The sequence below is a fragment of the Lutjanus erythropterus genome, chromosome 23 (genome assembly GCF_056507025.1).
Source record: "Lutjanus erythropterus isolate fLutEry1 chromosome 23, fLutEry1.hap2, whole genome shotgun sequence".
NCBI classification, from domain to species: Eukaryota; Metazoa; Chordata; class Actinopteri; order Lutjaniformes; family Lutjanidae; genus Lutjanus; species Lutjanus erythropterus.
In genome coordinates this window covers 10,756,590-10,777,174 of record NC_139339.1, presented here as the reverse complement: position 1 = coordinate 10,777,174, position 20,585 = coordinate 10,756,590, and the positions used below count along the sequence as shown (strand labels likewise).

The 20,585-nt window shown below is 41.1% G+C and overlaps 1 protein-coding gene across 1 annotated transcript in view; it reads right to left on the bottom strand.

Moving 5' to 3' along the window:
* rgs12a (regulator of G protein signaling 12a) overlaps positions 1-20,585 on the bottom strand; it is a 52,620-nt gene that overhangs the window by 21,814 nt on the left and 10,221 nt on the right. Inside the window, exon 4 of the mRNA XM_084712296.1 lies at positions 2,537-2,558. Within this exon, the coding sequence (XP_084568422.1) occupies positions 2,537-2,558 (22 nt within the window). The remainder of the gene's footprint in view (positions 1-2,536; positions 2,559-20,585) is intronic.

Genomic DNA, 20,585 nt, shown 5'->3' with positions numbered 1-20,585 from the left:
CTAGACACAACGCGGAGCCAAAAGGTGCCCTATTAAAGCACCAAAGATAATTAAAAACAGAGAAAACAGAGCAGACTATAAGGTAAATGTCAAGGGATTTGAAAAGTACAGCTAGTGGCTGTTTACTGCACCCTTTGTTACACCTCTCTCCGGTGAATGTTACACAATAAGAGAATGTCAAAGTTCAAAACATGTTATGAGGGAAGAGCGGAGCACAGAGCTAAGAGGTCTGATGGCACCCGGAAAAAAAACCAACAGCAGAAGTCACTCAGTTGTTGGGAGAGAAGCAAAGAAGGGGGGCGGCAAGAAGAGAAGAGGGCACAGAATAAAAGAAGAAAGCAAAAGAGGAGACACGGCTGATTAAAGGGGCACAAAGAGGGAGAGCGGGTGAGGATCCAGGAACCGGAGAGGGGGCCTCGGCCTGCACGGTTACCTGCTATCATGGCAGCAGATGGCCACTTAAGAGCTGTGGGCCAACCAGGCAGGAAGCGCACAGTAAAAACAAAAAAGACAAAAGGGTCACAGTGGGATTTGTTACGGATTCATAGATGTTGTCATTCTAAGGAGAGTCAACTGGTTGGCATGGGCAACTGGTATTAAAGGGCTAGTTCAGATTATTTAGCGTGTTTAACGTTTAGCATGGTACTTATTGATGTGGCTGGGTATCAATCTTCAATAGTTTTATGGCACTTTTATGGCTCGATAGCAAATTTCGATTCCCTAATGTGTAAATCTCATCACCGTCACAGAGTCATTGAGCATGCAGCATGCTTGTACCAAGATCAAATAATGCTGGTGATTGGCTGTATAACATTACACGACATAGAGGCCTGCAGGAAAAACACTATGGAGATCGCCGTTTCTTTTCTTTAGCACCTTGTAAAGGTCGTATTCTTTGAGCAGATTATTCCTTTAAAGTGAGTAATTATACCATAATGTGTAATGTAATTTTCTTTTTGTTAAAACACATTTGGTATAGAAAAAAATATATAAATCAGAAACCAGTACTGAAGTCGTGGTATTAGTATTGGTACTGCAATTAAAAAAAATTGGGCAATATCCAGCCTTACTTCTGGATGAATGTCTGTGGACAGGATCAGCAGCATTTTAGGCACTTAAAAAGGTCCACCTAAAAAAAATGGCTAAATTGTTTTATTAAATGTTTTTTTCTTCTGACTTAGTCCACAGAAAAACATTCCCTAGCTTCCATGCTGGTAGCAGGACTGCAACTAACGATTATTTTCTTTGTTGATTAATCTGTCATTTATTTTTTGAAGAATCTATTAGTGACTTGGTCTAAAAAATGACAGAAAATTGTGAAAAATGTTGCTCAGTGCTTCCCAAAGATGATGTCCTCAAATGTCTTGTGTTACCTACAACCCAAAGACATTCAGTTTACTGTTATGAAGTAGTTTTAAAAAAGAAAATTTAATTTAATTTTTATATTTTTTCTGATTCTTACTCATAGCATGTTTATGAGCATCTACTGTAGTTAATACACTAACTGATCGACCCCACATTAAATAATCTTATCCCTTCAACAGAGTGTATCTTTGCTACTGGAAACAGAAATGTTTGCTAAGCCAGGTACAGAACAGCATATCCTCACCATGACAATACGCCTGCATAGGAATTAGGGTGGATTTACAAATAGGTGTAGTTCAGCTGTGAGCATTGTGAAATAAAAGCACTGTAAATAGTACATGACTTCACTGACAGCCTTACAGTGAGGTATTTGAGACTCTGACTACAGTGGCCTTTGCATGACCTTTGAAAATCTACAGTATATGCTAGTTTCTTAGCAATTAGTGCAGTTGAATCAGTAGATGTGTCAGAGGCTTTATGTTACGGATGACATTCTGTAAAATTTTCTTTTGTACTATAAGTCCAAATGACCGCTTTCTCCCGTGTCACTGGAACTTTGCTGACAAGCCACTTGTTTGGACTTGGTTTAATGTATTAGGACCGAGGCTTTGGCCTCCGTGTTTGCCATATTGTGTGCAGCTCGCTTAATGAGATGGCTTTAGAAAGCAAACAGGCAAGCATGTCTGATCCACATCCACAAGTGAAAGGAGCGAAGCTGCACTCCCCCACCGCAGCCTCGGTCAGCCTGTTAGCAAACGTTATTAAAACTGCTATGAAAGGGGAAGACCAGACAGCACGCACACTATAACCCCGACTGTAACCCAAAACACGCTCGACAAACATCCTTTGTTAATGAGGCATGCTGCCTACAGTGAATACATCATCCTCGCTTAAGTCTTTTTATTAGAGCGTTTTATTGAGCAGCTACAAAGTTCTGTGTTTGGGTGTATAGCAGAAAATTGGGAGTAAAAATTGCAGGCTGGACAGAGTTGACAAGATCAAAATGTTTCATTCATTTCATGTTAGTAGAAAGAGATCATTAAGAAAAAGCGCAAAAATCGGGTTAATCAAATTCACTTTAAGAGCTTTTTCTACACTTAATATAAAATTATCATGTTTAGATTTTTAGAAAATTGTGTTTTTTAAGTAGAAATAAATGAATAGTACTCACCACCATCTGAGGAAGCAGCAGACTGAAAGAGAACAAAGAGAGACATGAGTGAGAGGCTGCCCTCATGACCTCCTGTGCTGAGACAAGAGACTGACGATAGCAGTGTCTCTTCAGGCATCCCACCAGTCACTCTGAGGTGTGTGTATGTGTGTCTTTGTGGTTTGTGCTGGAAATGGGCTGGATCCTGGGTCCTTTACACAACACCATTAATTTGTAAGTGGGTGGACCCCTGGCCTTTGCGCGCACACACACACTCACAGCTGTTCACACCTCCACAGCAGGACCCACCCCTCATTTTATATGATCCTCACAGCCCCTGAATGTGTGCATTCCTGCTAACTGCAGTCACAAAGATCAGAGCTCATCAAGGCAGCGCTGCTTGAGAGGCCATCACTGGCCGTAATGCTCCTCTTTTCACTTGCTAATTTGAGGACCGAGTAGGTTTATGTGTGTGTAGATGTCCCTGAATAAAAGGCAAACAGTGCAAGCACCCCCCGGAGGGCGTGGAAATTTCACAGTAACAACTTTCCATAATTGGTTGTAATTATAACCAAGGGATAATGCTAAATAAAACAGCACATGTGACTGATCTTATGATCAACAAATATTTGCTTGGCAATACTTCAGTTTTAAATTACTGCCTCAGCATCGGGCTTCTGTAAAACCAGTTAGCATAATTTTGGTTAAGCTAATAAAAAGAGATTTAAAGCCCAAATTGTGAGGCTGTTGTCGCAAATATATTTAAATGCAGGGGAGGATATGAGAGGCGCATCTTGGGGCTTGGTCCAAGAACACTCGAAAAATCGGTGCGTTGGAGGATTCATCTGAAAAGGGGAGACTATTTCCAGGAGAGTGTTTTCTGAGCCGCCACTTCAAAGTGTGAATATTCAAGGCTGATAATACGTCGACACAAGGCTCTTACTGCCAGGCTGCTGCCTTGGTGTGAGCAGTACATACAGTTTGTGCTTTTGTGGAATTGCATAATATTAGACTGCAGATCTGCAATATTACAGAACAATGAAAATTTCAGGGACAGTTCGGAATATTTCGTGTAGAGTTGTATGAGATGTACCACCAGAGAGCAGAGAGGGGTCACCAGCACAGAAGCTAAGTGATGTACTACTGTGGACAGGGTCAGCAACAGAAGGTATTTTAGCCACTTAAAAAGATCCACCTAAGATCCTTTGTGTTATTGCATGACTTCGGTGAATCCAGACCATCTTTTCAAAACACCAAAGTCACACAATAACATGAACAAACTAACAAATTGAGGCAACTGTAGATCTGCAACCCCTGTGTTACGTGAGGTAAAATTACTGATTTCACCAAAGGGTATTTGGATATTTGGTTTTAGCTGGCATATACAGTATATTAAGAATATTTTCATGGCTTTACTTTGCATCAGACAAAAGCCAAATATCGCCTTCTCCAAAAACCAGCAAGTCTCCATAGACAAAATCAGTAATTCTGCCTCACAGAACACACAGGTTGCTGGTCTACCCCTGGCATCAGTGTGTTAGTTTGTTTGAGTTATTGTGTGATGACGAGCAACTCCCATGTTCTGCAAGATGAAATCGCTGATTTTGCCTATGGAGTTTGGAGAGAGAGAGAGCAATATTTGGCTTATTTAACAGCAGTTTCCTGCCAGAAAAAACTGTCTGATGGCAAGGTAAAGCGGTGAAGACATTCTAAATACAGCATAGACTTTAGACTGATACTGATTTTTTTAGGTGGACTTTTATTAGGTGGCTGAAATAAGTTTCACTGCTTAGTTTCTGCACCGGTGCCCCTCTCTGCTTCGTCAAACTGGGGGCGTGCCGTCCGCCATCTACTATAGCAGTCGCACTAATCCAAACTATCCCTTTAACAAAAAAAATGTTGCAGCCAGATGAAGCTATTTTTGAACGTGAAACATAAATCAGACAATTTAATGCATCCTGTCTTATTTTAATCATAGTATCATTATTAATTGGCCGTGAGTTCTGATTTAATTAACAGTCTTCAGCTTGATCAATCAGACGTAGAACAAGCCCAGACATATCGTGGACCAGCCCATTCTTTGTAGTTTTTGTTGGTGCTACTGGTCGTCTGAGGGCAGGGGATGTAACCGCGGTCATGTGCTGCTGACGTGACGCTTCGTTCCATTTTGGGAGTGACCACATGTAAAAGCTCAATCAGACACAGACCGCCGAACCACTAATTGTCTGTCACAGTCTCTTTACAACTCTGCTGCTGCTGCTGAGTCCAAGCCCGTGTAGTCAACACCCAAAAGCCAGCCCCTCTGTGGTGGTTAGCATGTGTACAGTAATCATGGGTGGGTAAAAGACGAAGACCAACATGAAGCCGAAACAGAAGAGAGAGAAAAGAGAGAGAACACCCACTCCATCTGTCTGTCCTTTTGGGTCTAAAAGCAGCTAAACCTCAAGACTTAAATATATACAGTGTTGTGACTGTGGTTCACTTTAAAGCACAAGACAGACATCACACAATGTGACGTCAATGTGGGTTTTAGACAAACAAAAGATCTCCAGGCTGAAACTCTGAAACGGTGAATTGGTGTTTTCACAACTATCCATACTTTTGGAGTCAACAGAACTTTTAAAATGTACATAATGGGGAAGTTTTAATTCTGTGGTGACACATATGATCGACATCCACTTCTTGTGAAGGGTGCAACTCACAGACATCTGATGAGAGTGGGAGTAGTGCAATAAATACTGATGAATACCCTCTTTACACACACAGTAGATGTATTATCTCATCTTTTCAACCATGTTCGTGTCAAGGAGAATAATGTTGATGACAAATTTATGTCATAGGTTTCCTCAGAAGGCTGAAACGTCTAAGTGAACGGCAGTGTTGAGAAACTGTGAAACTAGTCTGACCAACTGTGACACATAATTTACTTCTACTTGTGTTCCCAAATAATACTGAAAAGGAAGGGCTGGTTATTAACTACTTAGCTCTACACGGCTTTATTTTATTCTGTGTGTTCATTGTATTTCATACCTGCTGACCGAGCTGCAATAATAAGTTGATTAGTCAATCAAAAGAAAATGAGCTCACAGCTATTTTGATAATCAATGAGTCGTTTCAGTCTTTTTTCAAGCAAAAATATTAAATATATGCTTCTTTTCTTTGTCACTTATGATGGTAAATGAAGAGTCTTCTGGTTTTGGTTTGTTGGTTTGACAAAATAAGGTATCTGAAGACGTCACTTTGGGCTCAGGAAAATTGTGACATTTCATAGAGCAAATAATTAATCTATTAATCATGAAAATAATCTGCAGATTAACTGAGAATTAAAGTAATTGTTATTTGCAGCCCTATTTTCATTGTCGATTGATTTTTTTTTTCAAATAATAGTTTGCTCTATAAAATGACCGAAAATTGTGAAAAATACTCACCTCAAGTTCCCTGAGCCCAAGATTACCTGTTCATGTAAAAGCTGACAGAAACCATATTATAGAAACTTGCTGACTTGTAGATCCTGTCTCAACTGATTTAGGAAAATAGTAATTGCAAATGAATAGTTCCTAAATTAATATTCCTATCCTAACTGAAGAGAGGAAAAACATATTACACAGCATCCTAACTTCCTGAAATCTTAAATAAACTCTCCTAAATTTAGGATGAATGTTAAGTTGTCCTATCAGTCATGTTTACACCTGTAGTAGCAGCTAACTTACTAACTAGCTAACATTAGCTCAGGGTAGCGTTCGCTGACAGTAGAAATAGCTAATGGTAGGTTTTGCTCAATACGTAGGAGACAGTGTTGGTCATTGTTTATCCTCCATTCTTTGCATGTTTAAATGCATGTTTCACTTACAAAGTTTTTAAGCCATGGAAAATGAGAAAAGTGGTGCTGGTTGCTAGGCAACAGATATAAAAGTTTATAAGTGATGTTGGATTGAGTACTTGGGATTTCCAAACTTGAGATAAGATAGGATGAAGTAAGATAAGAAGGGATTCTTAAAGTTAGTTAGGATTTGCTCCAGTAATACAAAATTGCCAGACTCTTCATATCTTGATTAAAGACTTAAGACAAGAAGTTTCTGTAGCACAGCTCCAGAATGGCAAATATAAACAAGGTTGTGTGTGTGTGTGTGTATGTTTGTATGTATGAGGCTGCAGGGGTTAGACCACACACCACTATGTTTCACAACTCGTTACTGCTTCCTTGCCCTCAGCTCCACTACAATGAGACTGAAGTGGTGACCCAGGCACACTGTCACCTCTTGTCCACACACTCCCTTCCTCTGTTGACACCTCTGGTGATGAGCCAGTCCTCCATGGGTGGCTCTACAGCACTACGGGCTCCTCTTTGATCCTTTTAATGTAACGGCTGAATTGCAGCGTTCTCATTTCCCAGCTGGAATCCCTCTGAAAGCTGTGTCCATGTGAGGTTTGTTATCAAACCAAATGGACAAAAATCACAATTCAAGTCACAGCGAGTACCCTGGCTCTGAGCGCAGAGCAGGATTTGGCTCTCCAGTTGGAAAACGCTCCTCCGGCTTTGCTGTGGTACAGCCCCCACGCCGTACAGTCTGGCATCCCGAGACACCACATGCTGAAGGAACGTAGATGAGCACACCACGACAAGATTTATGTGTGTGATCTGAAGTGAGCCACCGCGACAAAAACACGCTTTTCATCAAAATCAGTTGAAGGATAAACTGCATTCACACAAACTTTAATGTCACCCATTAACACCTCTCACAGAGTGTTTCACATCCTTTAAAAGAGACTTCTTTTATCTTTTGGGCTTGTTTAGACGTGTTCCTTCCTTCAGAAACTGGGTTGAAATGTACTTTCTTCAACACTTTTCAGATGAAAAAAAGCCTTTTCTAAACTTTTTACACAAGTCAAGGCTGATTCTAGCCCCCCGCAAACAAACAAACCACGAGTCCCCGCCGCTTCAAACAGCTGTTCTGAATGGGAAAGCGACAAAGAAGGGGAGATTAATGAGAAAAACAGCTGAGTGAACAAAAGGAGTCTCCCCGGCTTCACGCAGAGGAGGAAGAAGAGGAGGCACGCTCGGCAAACCACAGTTTACTTACAGTGTTGAAGTTCCAGGTCCGCTTGAAGGAAAGTCTCTTTTTGAGACTCATTGTTCCCTAAAGTCTGCTCCACCAGCAGCACACAGACAGATTATGTGTGTGTGTGTATGTGTGTGTGTGTGTGGACGCATACCTGAACATTCCCCACCCAAAAACTCTGCAAACCATGTCTGTACAAGTCGGAGAGAGGGAGGGAGAAGAGAGGCAGAAATTTGACAAGGTACTGGACAGAAAGTGAGAAGAGAAGGAGGAGGAAGGGGGGGGGGGGTGAGGAGGAGGAAAGAAAGATTTCCTTACTCCGCAGCTGTTGCCATGGCAACCCGCCCTACAATACATACAGCCTCTGCCACAGTGGCATGAAGGAATCAGCTGAATTACCACCACCCCACCCCCCCACCCCCTTGCAAAAAAACACACGCTCGCCATGTCAAAAAAAACCACACTGGCCTCTCTTTTGTTTCCAGTCGGGGCACTCGCTCTTTACTTGAAAGAAAAAGAAGAAATACCCAGTCAGTTCAAAATTGAAACCAGATGAATTTTTGCTTAATCAAAATAAAAGTTCTGCAAGCCCACGACTTGAACTCTGAGCTTCATTATCCGCTGTCACAGAGCGCCATTCTTACGCCCCCAACGGTAATAATTCTACCGAGTGGTGTTTTCTGCGAGCAATTTAGCTCATGTACCAGAAAAAGAAAATTGTTTTTTATTCTGGCATTGCTCCTTGTCTCCGCAGCAGCGACTGTGCCTCCACACTTCTGGCAAATCTCTACAATCAGCGCCCGTTTTTGGAGCGACTATTATTCTTAAAGCATGGGTGGCTCTTTCCGAGGTTTTCCCGTGGCAAAGAAATGAGCTAGCGTTCTTTGGACTTAATTTTGCCGTAAATAATGGATGAGATACCGTGTTTATTAACAGCCTGGTTTTCATGCTAGATTTCTCCTGTTTAATTAGATTTCAACATGGTCTATCACTTTGGAAATTGGATGTTTGTCATGTGTGCATGGTGGCTGTGTTGATGATGGTTCAGAGGGGGGCAATCACAGATGACATCCCAGCCCCCTCAAGAGGGAAGTGTGTGTTTGTTCATGTATATAAACACATGAAAGAGAGTGGGGAGGGAAAGACAGAAAGGCCTCAGTGTGCTTCAAACACACCAGGTTGTACCAGAATTTGAAAGATATTGTAAAACAACAATAAATGTGTGTTCTGAGTTTATCAAACCACAGAACAGCCAAATTTGAATGATTGAAAAACACACCAAGTATACAAAATTAGGACATGTCCAGGCATGTTAGAGCCACCAGAGCCCGAGGACGGTGACAGGATGGTATTTTTTTTTCTTCTGTGTTGGGTTGTTGGACCTGAAGTGAGCTGAAGTGAACTCCTGGGCTGACTGACTGAGGGAGTTGCTAAAGGTATGTGGACCGTGGCTCCCGCACATCACCAAGCCACGTTAAAGATCCGCCCAAAAGATCCTAATAACATAGTTCTCAGTGTTTTCACAAGCTTTAAGTGACAATGTAACATGTATATACACTGTCTGGTTTTGCCCAAAGCCAAATTTCAGACAAGACAATAAAGAGTGAACTAACTGAGGTCTTGAATGAGCACTTTTAGTTTTGGTGATTTCAGTACTGTACTTAATGTTTATTGTGTCAATTTAAACATGGTATTGAAGAGGTTTTGAAGTATTGACACTTTTGACAATCTTAGCAAACACTTTCCTAATTATTGTACAAGTTAAATAACTGCACTGTGTATAATTCAAATAAAATATAGCTTACTGTAATTTCACTGCTGCAGCTCGTTCGCTTGCTTTCAACAGTTTGTCATAAACTTTAAAGAGTTTTTCACTGAGTTACCACAAGGCAAAGATTCATGGGAGGAAAGTAAAAGAGAAATAGAATCACCGTGGTTTTAAAATTGTTTTCCATATGCTGTCATGCATGAAAAGAACTAAAATAAACACAGAAAGAGGACAACTTTGTTACTGTAAGCAAATTATTTAAACAGCCTTTATGTAGGAATGATTCTGTTCCAAGCCTTTTCATTCATTTAAGCGGTTCATCGCTATAATCATGATGATCACAGTAAGTGGTTTACACTGTATTACAAGGAAGGATTTAATCATTTCATCTTTCGTCATGACAATCTACCTGATGATCTTGTTAGAAAGTAATCCACCAGGAATGTGCACTTGCATTGCATGTGTTCAACTGGCCAACACAGCACCATTCAAATCAAAGTTTGATATTCATCTGCCCACATGTTGTATCACTTCCTGCAAAATGGTACATTCAGCTCTGTACTATGTAGATAATTACACAGTGTATACTTCATGCCAGTGGTTCTTAAACAGATGTGACACACAGATTCATTCATTTAATTTATCATGTTTTCTTTTTTACAAAATGTTTCATTATAACCTGCATTTATTTTTAGATTGGACACAAACTATTAGGCCTATTGTTGTCCTTTTAATGCATTTTATTAGGCCTATTTAATATTTTCTAATTTTTATATTATATATTTTTCATTGTGTATCATTTAAAATAATCAAAATTTGGATTTTATTTTATGCATGCATGTTTATGTGTTTTTATGTTGACATGGTGCAGATATTTTTAATACATGTCTAATATTTTCATACACATTTCTCTTGTATTGTTTATATTTGAAGTGTAAAAACTAGGCTAAGTTGAGAGGGTCCCCAGTAAATTTTCTATCTTGTAAAGAAAAAAAAATTGGGAACCTCGCCTTTATAATGCATAGAGCTATAAAAGGCACAAGCGATTTGGTCCTGACTGCATCACCGTTGTGCTAAAAATGACATTAGCGCACACCCTCTTGTGTAATATTGCTTAACTGTCACACAGAAAGACAGAATGTCCTTGCATTTATGTACAGATAAAATCAGCCTTGCAGTAATTAGCAGCTATTCGTGGTGCTAAGCTGAGTCATCCATAACTGTGGTCCCAAAATCCCAGTACACACAACGGTCTATTGCAGCCCTTCAGCTCTACTTTTGCCTTTTGACCTCCCTGAGGCAGAGCATTCACTGCAGCCAGGTGAGCACATCTATAGGCACATAACAAGAGCAAAACATGTTGGAACTTCTGGAACCAAAAGGCCTCGAGGAAAAGCATTTTTCTATCTCTTCCCTCCTGACTGAAGAAACTGCTGCCACAAAGTAAACAGTTTCCACGTGAACTCTGAGCCCACCGCTTGATTCAATCAATCTGTGAAACATTTCTAGACAGGCTCTCCAGCGACAATGAGCACTGCTTGTCACAAGACCTCGCTAATTGCATGTCAAGTTCTGCACCAGGCAATCTTGACCGAGGACAGAAAATAATCTAAGCCTGCTATCTGCGGCAGACGACAAACCATTCCCTGAAAATAACATCAAGAGAGAGCCATGCATGGAGGCAACTTCCTTTTGAGGGAGAAAGGGCGAGGGTGCGGCGACTGATAAGATGGAAGAGACATTTCTTTCCCAACCAAGCAAGGAGAGTGGGGGAGAGACAGGGAGACGGACTGATTTAGGGAATTATGAAACTCCTCTGACAATATCTAAGTGAAGATAGTGTAGACAGAAAAGGATGTTTGATTTTAAGAGGCTAAGCAGTGATTTTACTGTGGGAAATCTTGTTTGTCACAGCAAATCTGCCAGACGCTCTATCACATTAGCAAGGATCTGATGAGGTCAGCTGCATGCTTATGTGATGCTGGGGGGGCAGGAATGGTAAACAACACAAACACAATTAGCATCCCCTTAGATTTCCTATCTGCATTATGTCTATAGATCAAGGGTTGTGAAACAAGAATAGCATGTCTTAATAGGTGACTTGCTGTCACGCTCTATAGAGAAATCTTATTTTTTTTTGCCAAAAGAGCCTCAGAAGTCATGCCAGTTCACTTATGATATAATTAAGTTTCACATGTTTTTGGTCTTAAAATAATTTGATTTTTATTTTGGCTGAAAGGAAGGCATGTGATTTGGGCAAAACTCTTCATTAACACAACTAAAATCATCCTGGGTTTCACTTTTAGACAAATCATGCTGGTGTTCTACAGCTAACTTGGCATCTCCAGAAATCTGCCTTTACAGTAGATAGTGCAGAAGAAAACATAAAATAAAAACTGTCTGACGGCAAAAAAAAATGTTTTATTTCCTCCAGATTTTAGCCAAATTGACAAGGGTAGATGCTAATAATTGTAGCCATTATTTAATGGCCAAAATAATTTGTGCCTGAACAATTTTAATGCAACCTCTTGGCATTTTGGCAAACAGCTAATGACAATAATCCTTACTTGCAGCCTTAGTGCACAGAAATACCCTTCAAATCTGTTGGGGAAGCTCATTATTTTACCCAACTTGCAGAGTTATTCAGTTATTTACAAGACATGTCAAACTCAATATTCAAGTGTTTTTGTTTATGTATTGCACTATACATCTCCATATCTGGCCCAACAATGACAAAAAAAGGTCATTCGAATGTGTCTGATAGTGAACCATGACAGTCCAGACTTGTGCTGAGGTGTCTTTCAAGCGTAATCCCCTCAACCAACAAATGGGCCGTTCTCAATGTCTTTAAAGACGCAAGTGATTTGCATGCAAACAGAGACCATCGTCACAATGCGTGTCATCTCTTAATCCCCCCTGATCGGCAGTAATCTACTGCCTGTTCCACAACCCCAGACGGTTAGCCACAGCAGATGGGTACGGCTCTGCTCTACTCTGGATTAAAGTGGCATTACTATGATTTGTTCAGTGCTGCCGGTGTGTGTGCGTGACTGTGTGTGTAAGCCACTTGTTGCTGATAAAAAAAAAAAAAAAAAAAAAAGCTGTCAGGGAGTACGAGCATTCCTCCGACTGGAGATGTTTACCCTTTTCCCTTTACTGCCCTATTGGCCAATATCAGAATTTGTCTTTCTCCACTTAAATCAACAATGTAAATTCTGATCTTCATGCCAACTCTGTGCTGAACCTGCACAGCTCTTTGCATGTAACTAAACTGTGAAACCCAAAGCATGCATAACAACATACACTGTTACACTACACTACACATACACTATTAGAGATAAGGGTTCCAAAAGGGATCTCCCTGACCGGCTGTGGTTATACCCACAACAATCTGCTTCTGAAGAACCCTTATTTAAGAAAGGGTCCATCAAGGGTCCTCAGCAAGACTAAAAGTTCAAATAAGAACCCTTTTCATCCAATGAGGATTGTTGAAATCATCGAAGAACTCTTTTGTACCATAGAACCCCCTGGGTGGGTTCTAGATAAAACCCTTGGACTATAAAATCATCCTGCATGTGTTCTAGATAAAACCGTTGGGATATAATAAAATTCTCAGTCAAAACTCCTGTGTGGTGTCTAGATAAAAACCTTGGAACATTAAAAGGTCCTCTGTAGAACCCCCTGGGTGGGTTCTTGTTAGCACCCTAAAAAAGTTCTTGGAGGAATCATTACACCATAGAAGGGTTTTCTGTAGAACTTCTCATAGGGGGGTTTAAATTAAACCTTTGACAGATAGTTCTAGGCATGAACCTTTATGTTGGATTCTACGTAGAACTCTCTGGGTGGAATCTTTACAAAAGGATCCACAAGGAACCAAGAAAGGGTTCTACCATGTGAACAAGTCAAAGACACCTTTATGGTTCTTGTTGGCACCTTTATTTCTAAGAGTGTAACATTAACTCCCTTTTGTTTAATTGAGATAAGAAACAGGGATCTTTGCAAGTCACGCGAGGGCAGGTTGAGGAAATGCTACATATAAAACCAGTAAATAAAATACATGAGATTTGAAAGGCACAGCTGGAGCCCACAAAAAATAGAATAACTTCAGAGAGCGAAACTAGAACCAGTGACCACGACCCCTCCCATCTCGATTTATTATCACAGAGAAAGGGCTGCACTCACACGAGCCTGGAGGGCTTGAGGAGGGTAAACCACATAAGATGCCACCACACCCTCTTACTGCTCCCTTTCTCCTCCATAAAAAACACCAGAAATGGACTTTCCAACCTGAAACCTGACTCCTATAATTAGCCCTGTGAGTCCCCCCTGGGTTTTCCACCAAACTAACTTACACGAAAGCTTAGTGTACAGTGTTTTGAAAAGTCTGGTTGCTTGGGTACATTCGTTGTGCGATAACAAGGCCACAATATGGATGAATATCTGCCTCCTGGAAGTGTCCAAGGCTATATCTTGCCAATGACAAGGAACTGCCATAATTGTTTACTTCCTGTCTAAGTCCTACTGACCTTACACCTCACTGCCTAGTCCTTTTGGTCACGCTTGGAAACTGAGCTGGAAGAAGGGAAGGCAAGTTTGGCTTAAGTTTATCCCTCCAGGCTAAAGGCTATAGGATGGCATTTTGTCTCTATGGGTATTTGGCAGGGTGACAAGCTCATGACAATGCTGCTCACAGTGGCAAAAAAATGCAGAGATACATTCATGTGACTCACAGAGTGAGACCCTTTGTCTACACACAACATATATCTGTATCCTTCCGTAGAGTTGTCATGTCATGTCATTTAAACTTCGACAAAATACTAGAATAAACAGAGATACGATGGCGAACAGAAAAAAGTCCTAAGTGCACAAACTAGTTACTGTTGCTATGGACAGTTCTAATCATAGACTCTGGAGGACATAGCAGAAGCAATAAAATCATTTTTTAAATCAATATTTTGTGTCAAATTATTGATCTTTTTAAAAAATAAGTAGCCATGTAATGAGCAGGATGATTCACAGCATTTTTGCTGTCAGGGTTTATTTCCAATAATGACCCACACATTGTACATTATCCTACTAATTACATGGCAACTTACTAAAAAAAGAATAATAATTTGACACAAAATATTGTTTCAAATTTGATTTTATTGCCTCCACCAAGTCTTCCAGAGTCTATTAATATGTGTCCATGGCAACGGGCTTATTCATAGCAGCAGTCTTTTATTCCCTATATAACAGACCATAGAATGTGGTAATTACTTATAAACCTACACACAGTGATGGTACAGAAAAAGTCAGTGAACGCTGTCTTGTTTTGATGCTGCAAGCCAAACTTCAGGCATGACAGTAAAGCCATCACTTAAGATACTGAATGAGCACTTACACCATTATTTTATAGCTTTGGTAGTTTCATCAAGATACTGAAATTGATTCTTTGGACAACAATATGATATTTGCCGATATCACTGAGGGTTCTGCAATCAACAACAGACAATATCACACGTCCTTTTAACACATTAATTTATATATGTCAACTCACAAAAAGAAACTGAATTATGAAGGTGTATCTTAAAGACGATGATATAGATCAATATTTTCACTTTGCACCGATAATATTGGATTGCAGAACCTCAAATCGATATAACAATCCGTATCAATACATCATTACACCCCTGTTTTAAACACGTCAAAGTACTACTTTTGACAACTTTACCCTAAAGACACTTATTTGTCACTGTTAGTAACTAAGCTGATTGTCAGTTATGGTTTGTGAACTCACCATTCCAAGTTGGCCCCTTCTCCCCAGCTCAATGACACCAGAGGCACATGTCAGCAAAACTAACTAATACCATTTTTACACCAGAAGTAGCTTGAATATGTGGGCTTTTTTTTTGTTTTTTTCTGATGTGCATGGGAAAGATGAAATTCAACTCTGGTTGAGAGCAGAGACAAAGTCTTGAAAAGTCTCTGTGTGTTCAGCTCTCAGTACTTTTGTAACTTCTTACTGAATTTCTGTGGTTTGAGGTTTAATTTCTCGCCTGTGTGTATGTACGTGTACGCTGCCTTATTTTACTGCTTCATATTTACTGTCAGCTGGATAGGGGTGTTGTTAAGTAACCGCTGCTGAAAACCCAACATTTCCTCATTTGCTGCTTCATAATAAAAGCTTAAATAACAAAATAACTCTGGACTTCAATTGTGAAAAATTATAGTAAATGTGTTGATCAGAAAAAATCTGGACGTGTCCAAGTGGGTGTCAAGTGCGCATCCCAGCTGATCAGATGTTAGTGTTTTTTTTTCAGTGTAAAAGGGGCTTCAGCTGACTGTGACACCTACCTGTCTAACAGAAAAAGGCCACCTTTGTGTTGAACTGCATCCCCATCCTCTCCTTCAATGCTCACCAATCACCTGTGTCCACCATTTTCATAAGTTCCTCTTAGATGCATGCTAAAAATCTGACATCTGGTTGCTACGCTTTTATAGTCCCACCCTCACACCCAGCATGCTGATAATGGCGGGGGCTACACATCCACTGCCCAAAGGTTGATGCCCAGAAACATCTGCAGCACAGCAAAATAAGAAAGTCTTGGCAGAGAGCTTGGTCTCTGCAGATACAGACACCGCTACACATTTCTAGTGGGTCATAAGTGATGGGATTATTTTTGTTCACGTCTATACATTGTTTTTTAGGACAATCCTACTCATTCTGCCTCTAAGCATATACATTTCATTATATAACATCTAGCACTACACAATTTGCATTTCAGGGCAACCTTTTCATCTACTACTTTAAGAAATACCATGACACATGCTGAATGTCAAAACATGAACAATATGCAGCACTTTACTCAACCTAAAGCAATGAGGCCTTGCAATAACTAGGCTACATAAACAGAAACATCCCATTTCTTTATGCTGACCACAGGATGAAGATGTTATAGAAATAGTTCACAAGGGAAAGTTAGTATTTAGACTGCCAAAGTAGAGCGCCAAGCCAATATCACAGAGAGTAACTTGGCCGCCCCAAAAATCCATGTTTATGACTTCCACAGTGCAAAGTAGACAAGACCTTGGCCTGCTTCTGCAGCATCTTGCGCCAGCACAAGGTCAGAAAGATACCAGCTATGTCGTTCACTTTCCAAACCTCCCTACAACTCCTCTCCGGCTCAAACAAGACAAGCTTGTCTTGCTCAATGTCTCAAGGAGGTGAAGCAAACCTGCCACGGTGTCGTCTGAGTTACAGGTGTGAGGTAAAGAGTTGAACACGACGAGCAGCCCACTGTATCCCAGACATGTCTAAACTGTTACCGGGGAGGTGATAAAAGACTTTGGCAGCTCCAGCGCTGTTCCTCGTTGAGTAACCTCCACACCCTTGGCAGTAGATTCCCTTTCAGTGAAGCACAGAAATTTAATAATAGTACGATTGAGGAAGGTAAACAGTGTGTGGGGAATGAATCACCTCCATCCATAGACATCCTGGTTCTTCCTACAGCCAATCAACAAGGGAATGATGAAGAGCTGTGTGGTTAACTAAAAAAAACATATCATAATCCTGAATGTCGATAGATGATGTCATGGTGTTGGGGTGACAACAGCCAAGAGTGGAACTGCAGTGCATCTCCATCCAGAGATGGCGAGGCAGCGGGTATTTTCCGTGGTTACAGCTTGGTCAAACAGCAAACTCAGCAACCACAGCCACATCTGGTCATCTGGTTATTGGCTGTGGCATATTCATACTCCAAGCAGCTGGACAGTTAAATAACTTCTACTCGACTTTTGTTGTGTTAATGTACTGTTTTTCCAGTCGTGGTGGGTTTGGAGAGATCAGTCAGTGTAATTGCATTGCGGGGAGAAGAGAAAGGAAGAAGAGGAATCATAGTGGAGACATTTCGAAAATGCCAGGCTGTTTAGTCTTTGCATCCTATAATGCTAGCCTAAGGACACATTTCGTGAGCGCAAACTGTCCACCCACACTCCAGAGCTGGCCATGTGATGTCAGCGAGATAAAAGTGTGTCGTGTTCTCCTCCCTCTGCTGCTAATCCCCAGGAACACACTATTCCTGCTCTTCTTCTCCAGTCATAATACCCACATCAAAAATAGAGGGAAAATTTCATTTAATGAAGTACGGCATCTAATTTTAGCAGCTATTATAATATTAATCACAATCGGGACTCAACTTGTAAGCGTGTATAGGCTGGTAGCTTGGATATACTGTAGTTTATTTGAGACATACTGTATGAGTAACAAAGATCATGCAGCTGTCATGCAGTAACAACCAAAAAAGAGGGGATATTTCATTTAATAAACTATTGCATCTAATTTTAGCAGCTATTGTAATATTAATAATAATCATTACTTGTAAGGGAGTATATGCTGGTGGCTTGGATGTACTGTAGTTAATTTAAGATATACTGTATGAGCAACAAAGATCAGGCAGTAGTCATGCAGTACCACCAAAAAAAGAGGCAAGATTTCATTTAATGAAGTACAGCATCTAATTGGTGTCAATAATAATCAGAACTAAACTTCTAGGTGCATATAGGCTGGTTGCTTAGATATACTGAAGTTTATTTAAGACATACTGTGTGAGCAAAAAATATCATGCAGTAGTCATGCAGCACAAAAAAGGATGTATTTCAGCAAAGCTTGTGCGTAAGTGAATAAAAGGGCTGGTGAATCAGAGCCCGGGCATGCCCGCACAAAGCCAAAAGGGGCAAGGCAAAACCAAGGCAACCATTTCAGGTTCAAACTCAACTGCGGCTGTTACACGATCGCTTAAAAACATAATTGAACGGAATATTCACTGAGAATTTGATTCAACAACAACCTCTGATCTCAGTTCCCCTCAGTGTGTACCCAACTTCTCCAGTGTCCAATCATTGTGAAAAGAGGTCACTTCTCAGGGCGAGCGCAGTGCAACAGAGCGCACTTCATTCAAAAAGGCCCATAGGCAACCTTTGATAGTGCAGTTTACGAGAATAATCTTGGGTCACTTCACAAAACCCCTTCTAGTAGAATGTCTAATTTAAAGTCAGCGTGCATCCTGATATAGATACTGGACCACATTTTGCTGTATACAGCGGTGCAGTGTGTGTCATACAGCACATGAGAGTTCAGCTGGCACTGGTCAAAACATTCCTCTGACAGACCACACAAGCTAACCACTGTATGCGACTCAAAGGCTACAACAGGAGCTACAAAGAGCCCAAAGAAGGAAAAGTAATGTGAAAGATGAAGATGGCATCACCACCAAACAGAACAGACAAAATAATTAAGAGTCCAGAATTTCATGTCAAGACTTACAGAGTTGAGAGTTAAAGTTTGCTCCATGTATGGTGCTGTGTGCGTGCTCGTCTTCAGCGCTGCTCCACACGCCTGGTGCGCGTAAACGAGTCCATCCGCTGGAGCTCCGCGGTGCGTGTGCGAGTCGGGTGTTTGCAGTGCGGAGAGGCAGAGCTCAACGGGGGAGGAGAGAGCCGAAAATCCTGACAGCTACTGGGAGTTCAAAAGCTCCCTCTCTCTTCCTCTGCTGCCGGTTCCTCTCCCTCCCTCCCTCTCCGTCTCCCTCTCTCTCGCTTCGCTGTAAATTCCTCCTCTTTCCCTCTCTGTTCACCTCCCTCCCTCTGTGTCTCTGTGTCTTCATGCCTTCTCTTGGTTTCTGCTACGCCCACAGGATAGATCTATTACCAGCAGGCGTGCAAACAAGAGCTACTAATGTCTCCTCCACGCCTAAAAGGAGAGGAGAAACTTCACACTCATGGAGCAAAAGAGGTGCCCCAAATTTCCCACCTTTCATCTATGGGAACAATGTGCATTAACTAACAGGTCACATTGCCAGATGTTTTCACATGCAGCAACACCTCAGAAGACAGAGTGAACACAGTCACAGCAGTCTGTTAATGGTGGCACCTCTGCAAAGTTGAACACACTGTCATCAGCTGAACATTGCAGGCGCAAAGCATCTGTTTGGAGCTGGAAACAAGAATTCTGTGACGAGCAAGAGATCATAGTGTGGTGGATTTGTGTGGTGGGATTGTGGGTTCATTTGCAGCAGGGTTCTGACAAGCTCTGTGCGGAAATAAGACAAGGAGGTACAAAGCAGCCACATTCTTCGACATGCCCAAACATCAGGGGATCTGACAACAAAAGCTCAGCGTGCATCAAAACACTCTTCATCGCACACACGATGCAAGGGAAAGTGAATCAGCGCAAACACAAACAGAGGAATTAAACAGCAGTTTCTCCCTCTACTGAAGCAGAAAGGCTCACATCGAGACGCATCAAAAAGCACGAGATTATATATGTGCTGTTCTGACTTTGTGCGTGGGTTGCAAAAAGCTACGTGTCAGAGTCTTTGTAATGTGAAGAAAAATAACAAGCATTTGCTCATCATTCCTGCGCTAGCCACTGTGACGCACACACAGCCGGCCATGGAAAAAGCAACATGGCCACACGCGTCCAAATTGTTCTGGGCTCGTCCACAACATGCAGCAAGGCCACATATGGGGTTTATCCGCAGGGGTCTGCCCTTAGCACTGACGGTGAACTTCAAAATAGTCTCACGGTGTCCTTGTGAGTCCAGATGTAAGAGCTGGCTGAGAGCTTATCACGTATTTTTGCAAAACTTGCCATGAGAACAGTGCATCAGAACATCCTTCACAACAATATACAAGTTAGAAAGGTCTTCAGAAACGAAACACTTCAACCCTTTGGTCCATCATTTAATGCATTAGAAAGGTCAATAAATAAGTGTTCAAGTTAAGTCTATAGGCTTCATAGGTTGATACTCTCTCTCTGAAGTAGAGAGATTCTTTTAAAAGGAGAAAAAGTACATTTTCAGGCTTCACTTTTCTCCCTTACTGACTGGACTGAAAACACAAATACTTCTCAAAATGTGTTGCATACGTAGAACCATGATCTTTTGCATATGTGTAAGTCGTCAGGCCATAATTAGTAATGCCATTGAATGTGCTTTGGTTTGCTTTGGCAGGGGTGCACCGTCTGATCTCTGACCATGAACCCAGGGTGAAGCTCAGCCCTTGAAACAAGAACCCAGAGGTAAGTTCTAGGTGAGGATCTAATTGCCCTTGACAACCATAAAACAACCCCTATGGTGTTATTAACTGGAATGTGTAGGTCTCCTATGACTTAAAACAGCATTGGGTAAATTACTTTTCTTGATTAGATGTGGTCTGAATAGATATGAGCTGGATGCACAGTGAGAACTGATTTTCTGATTTC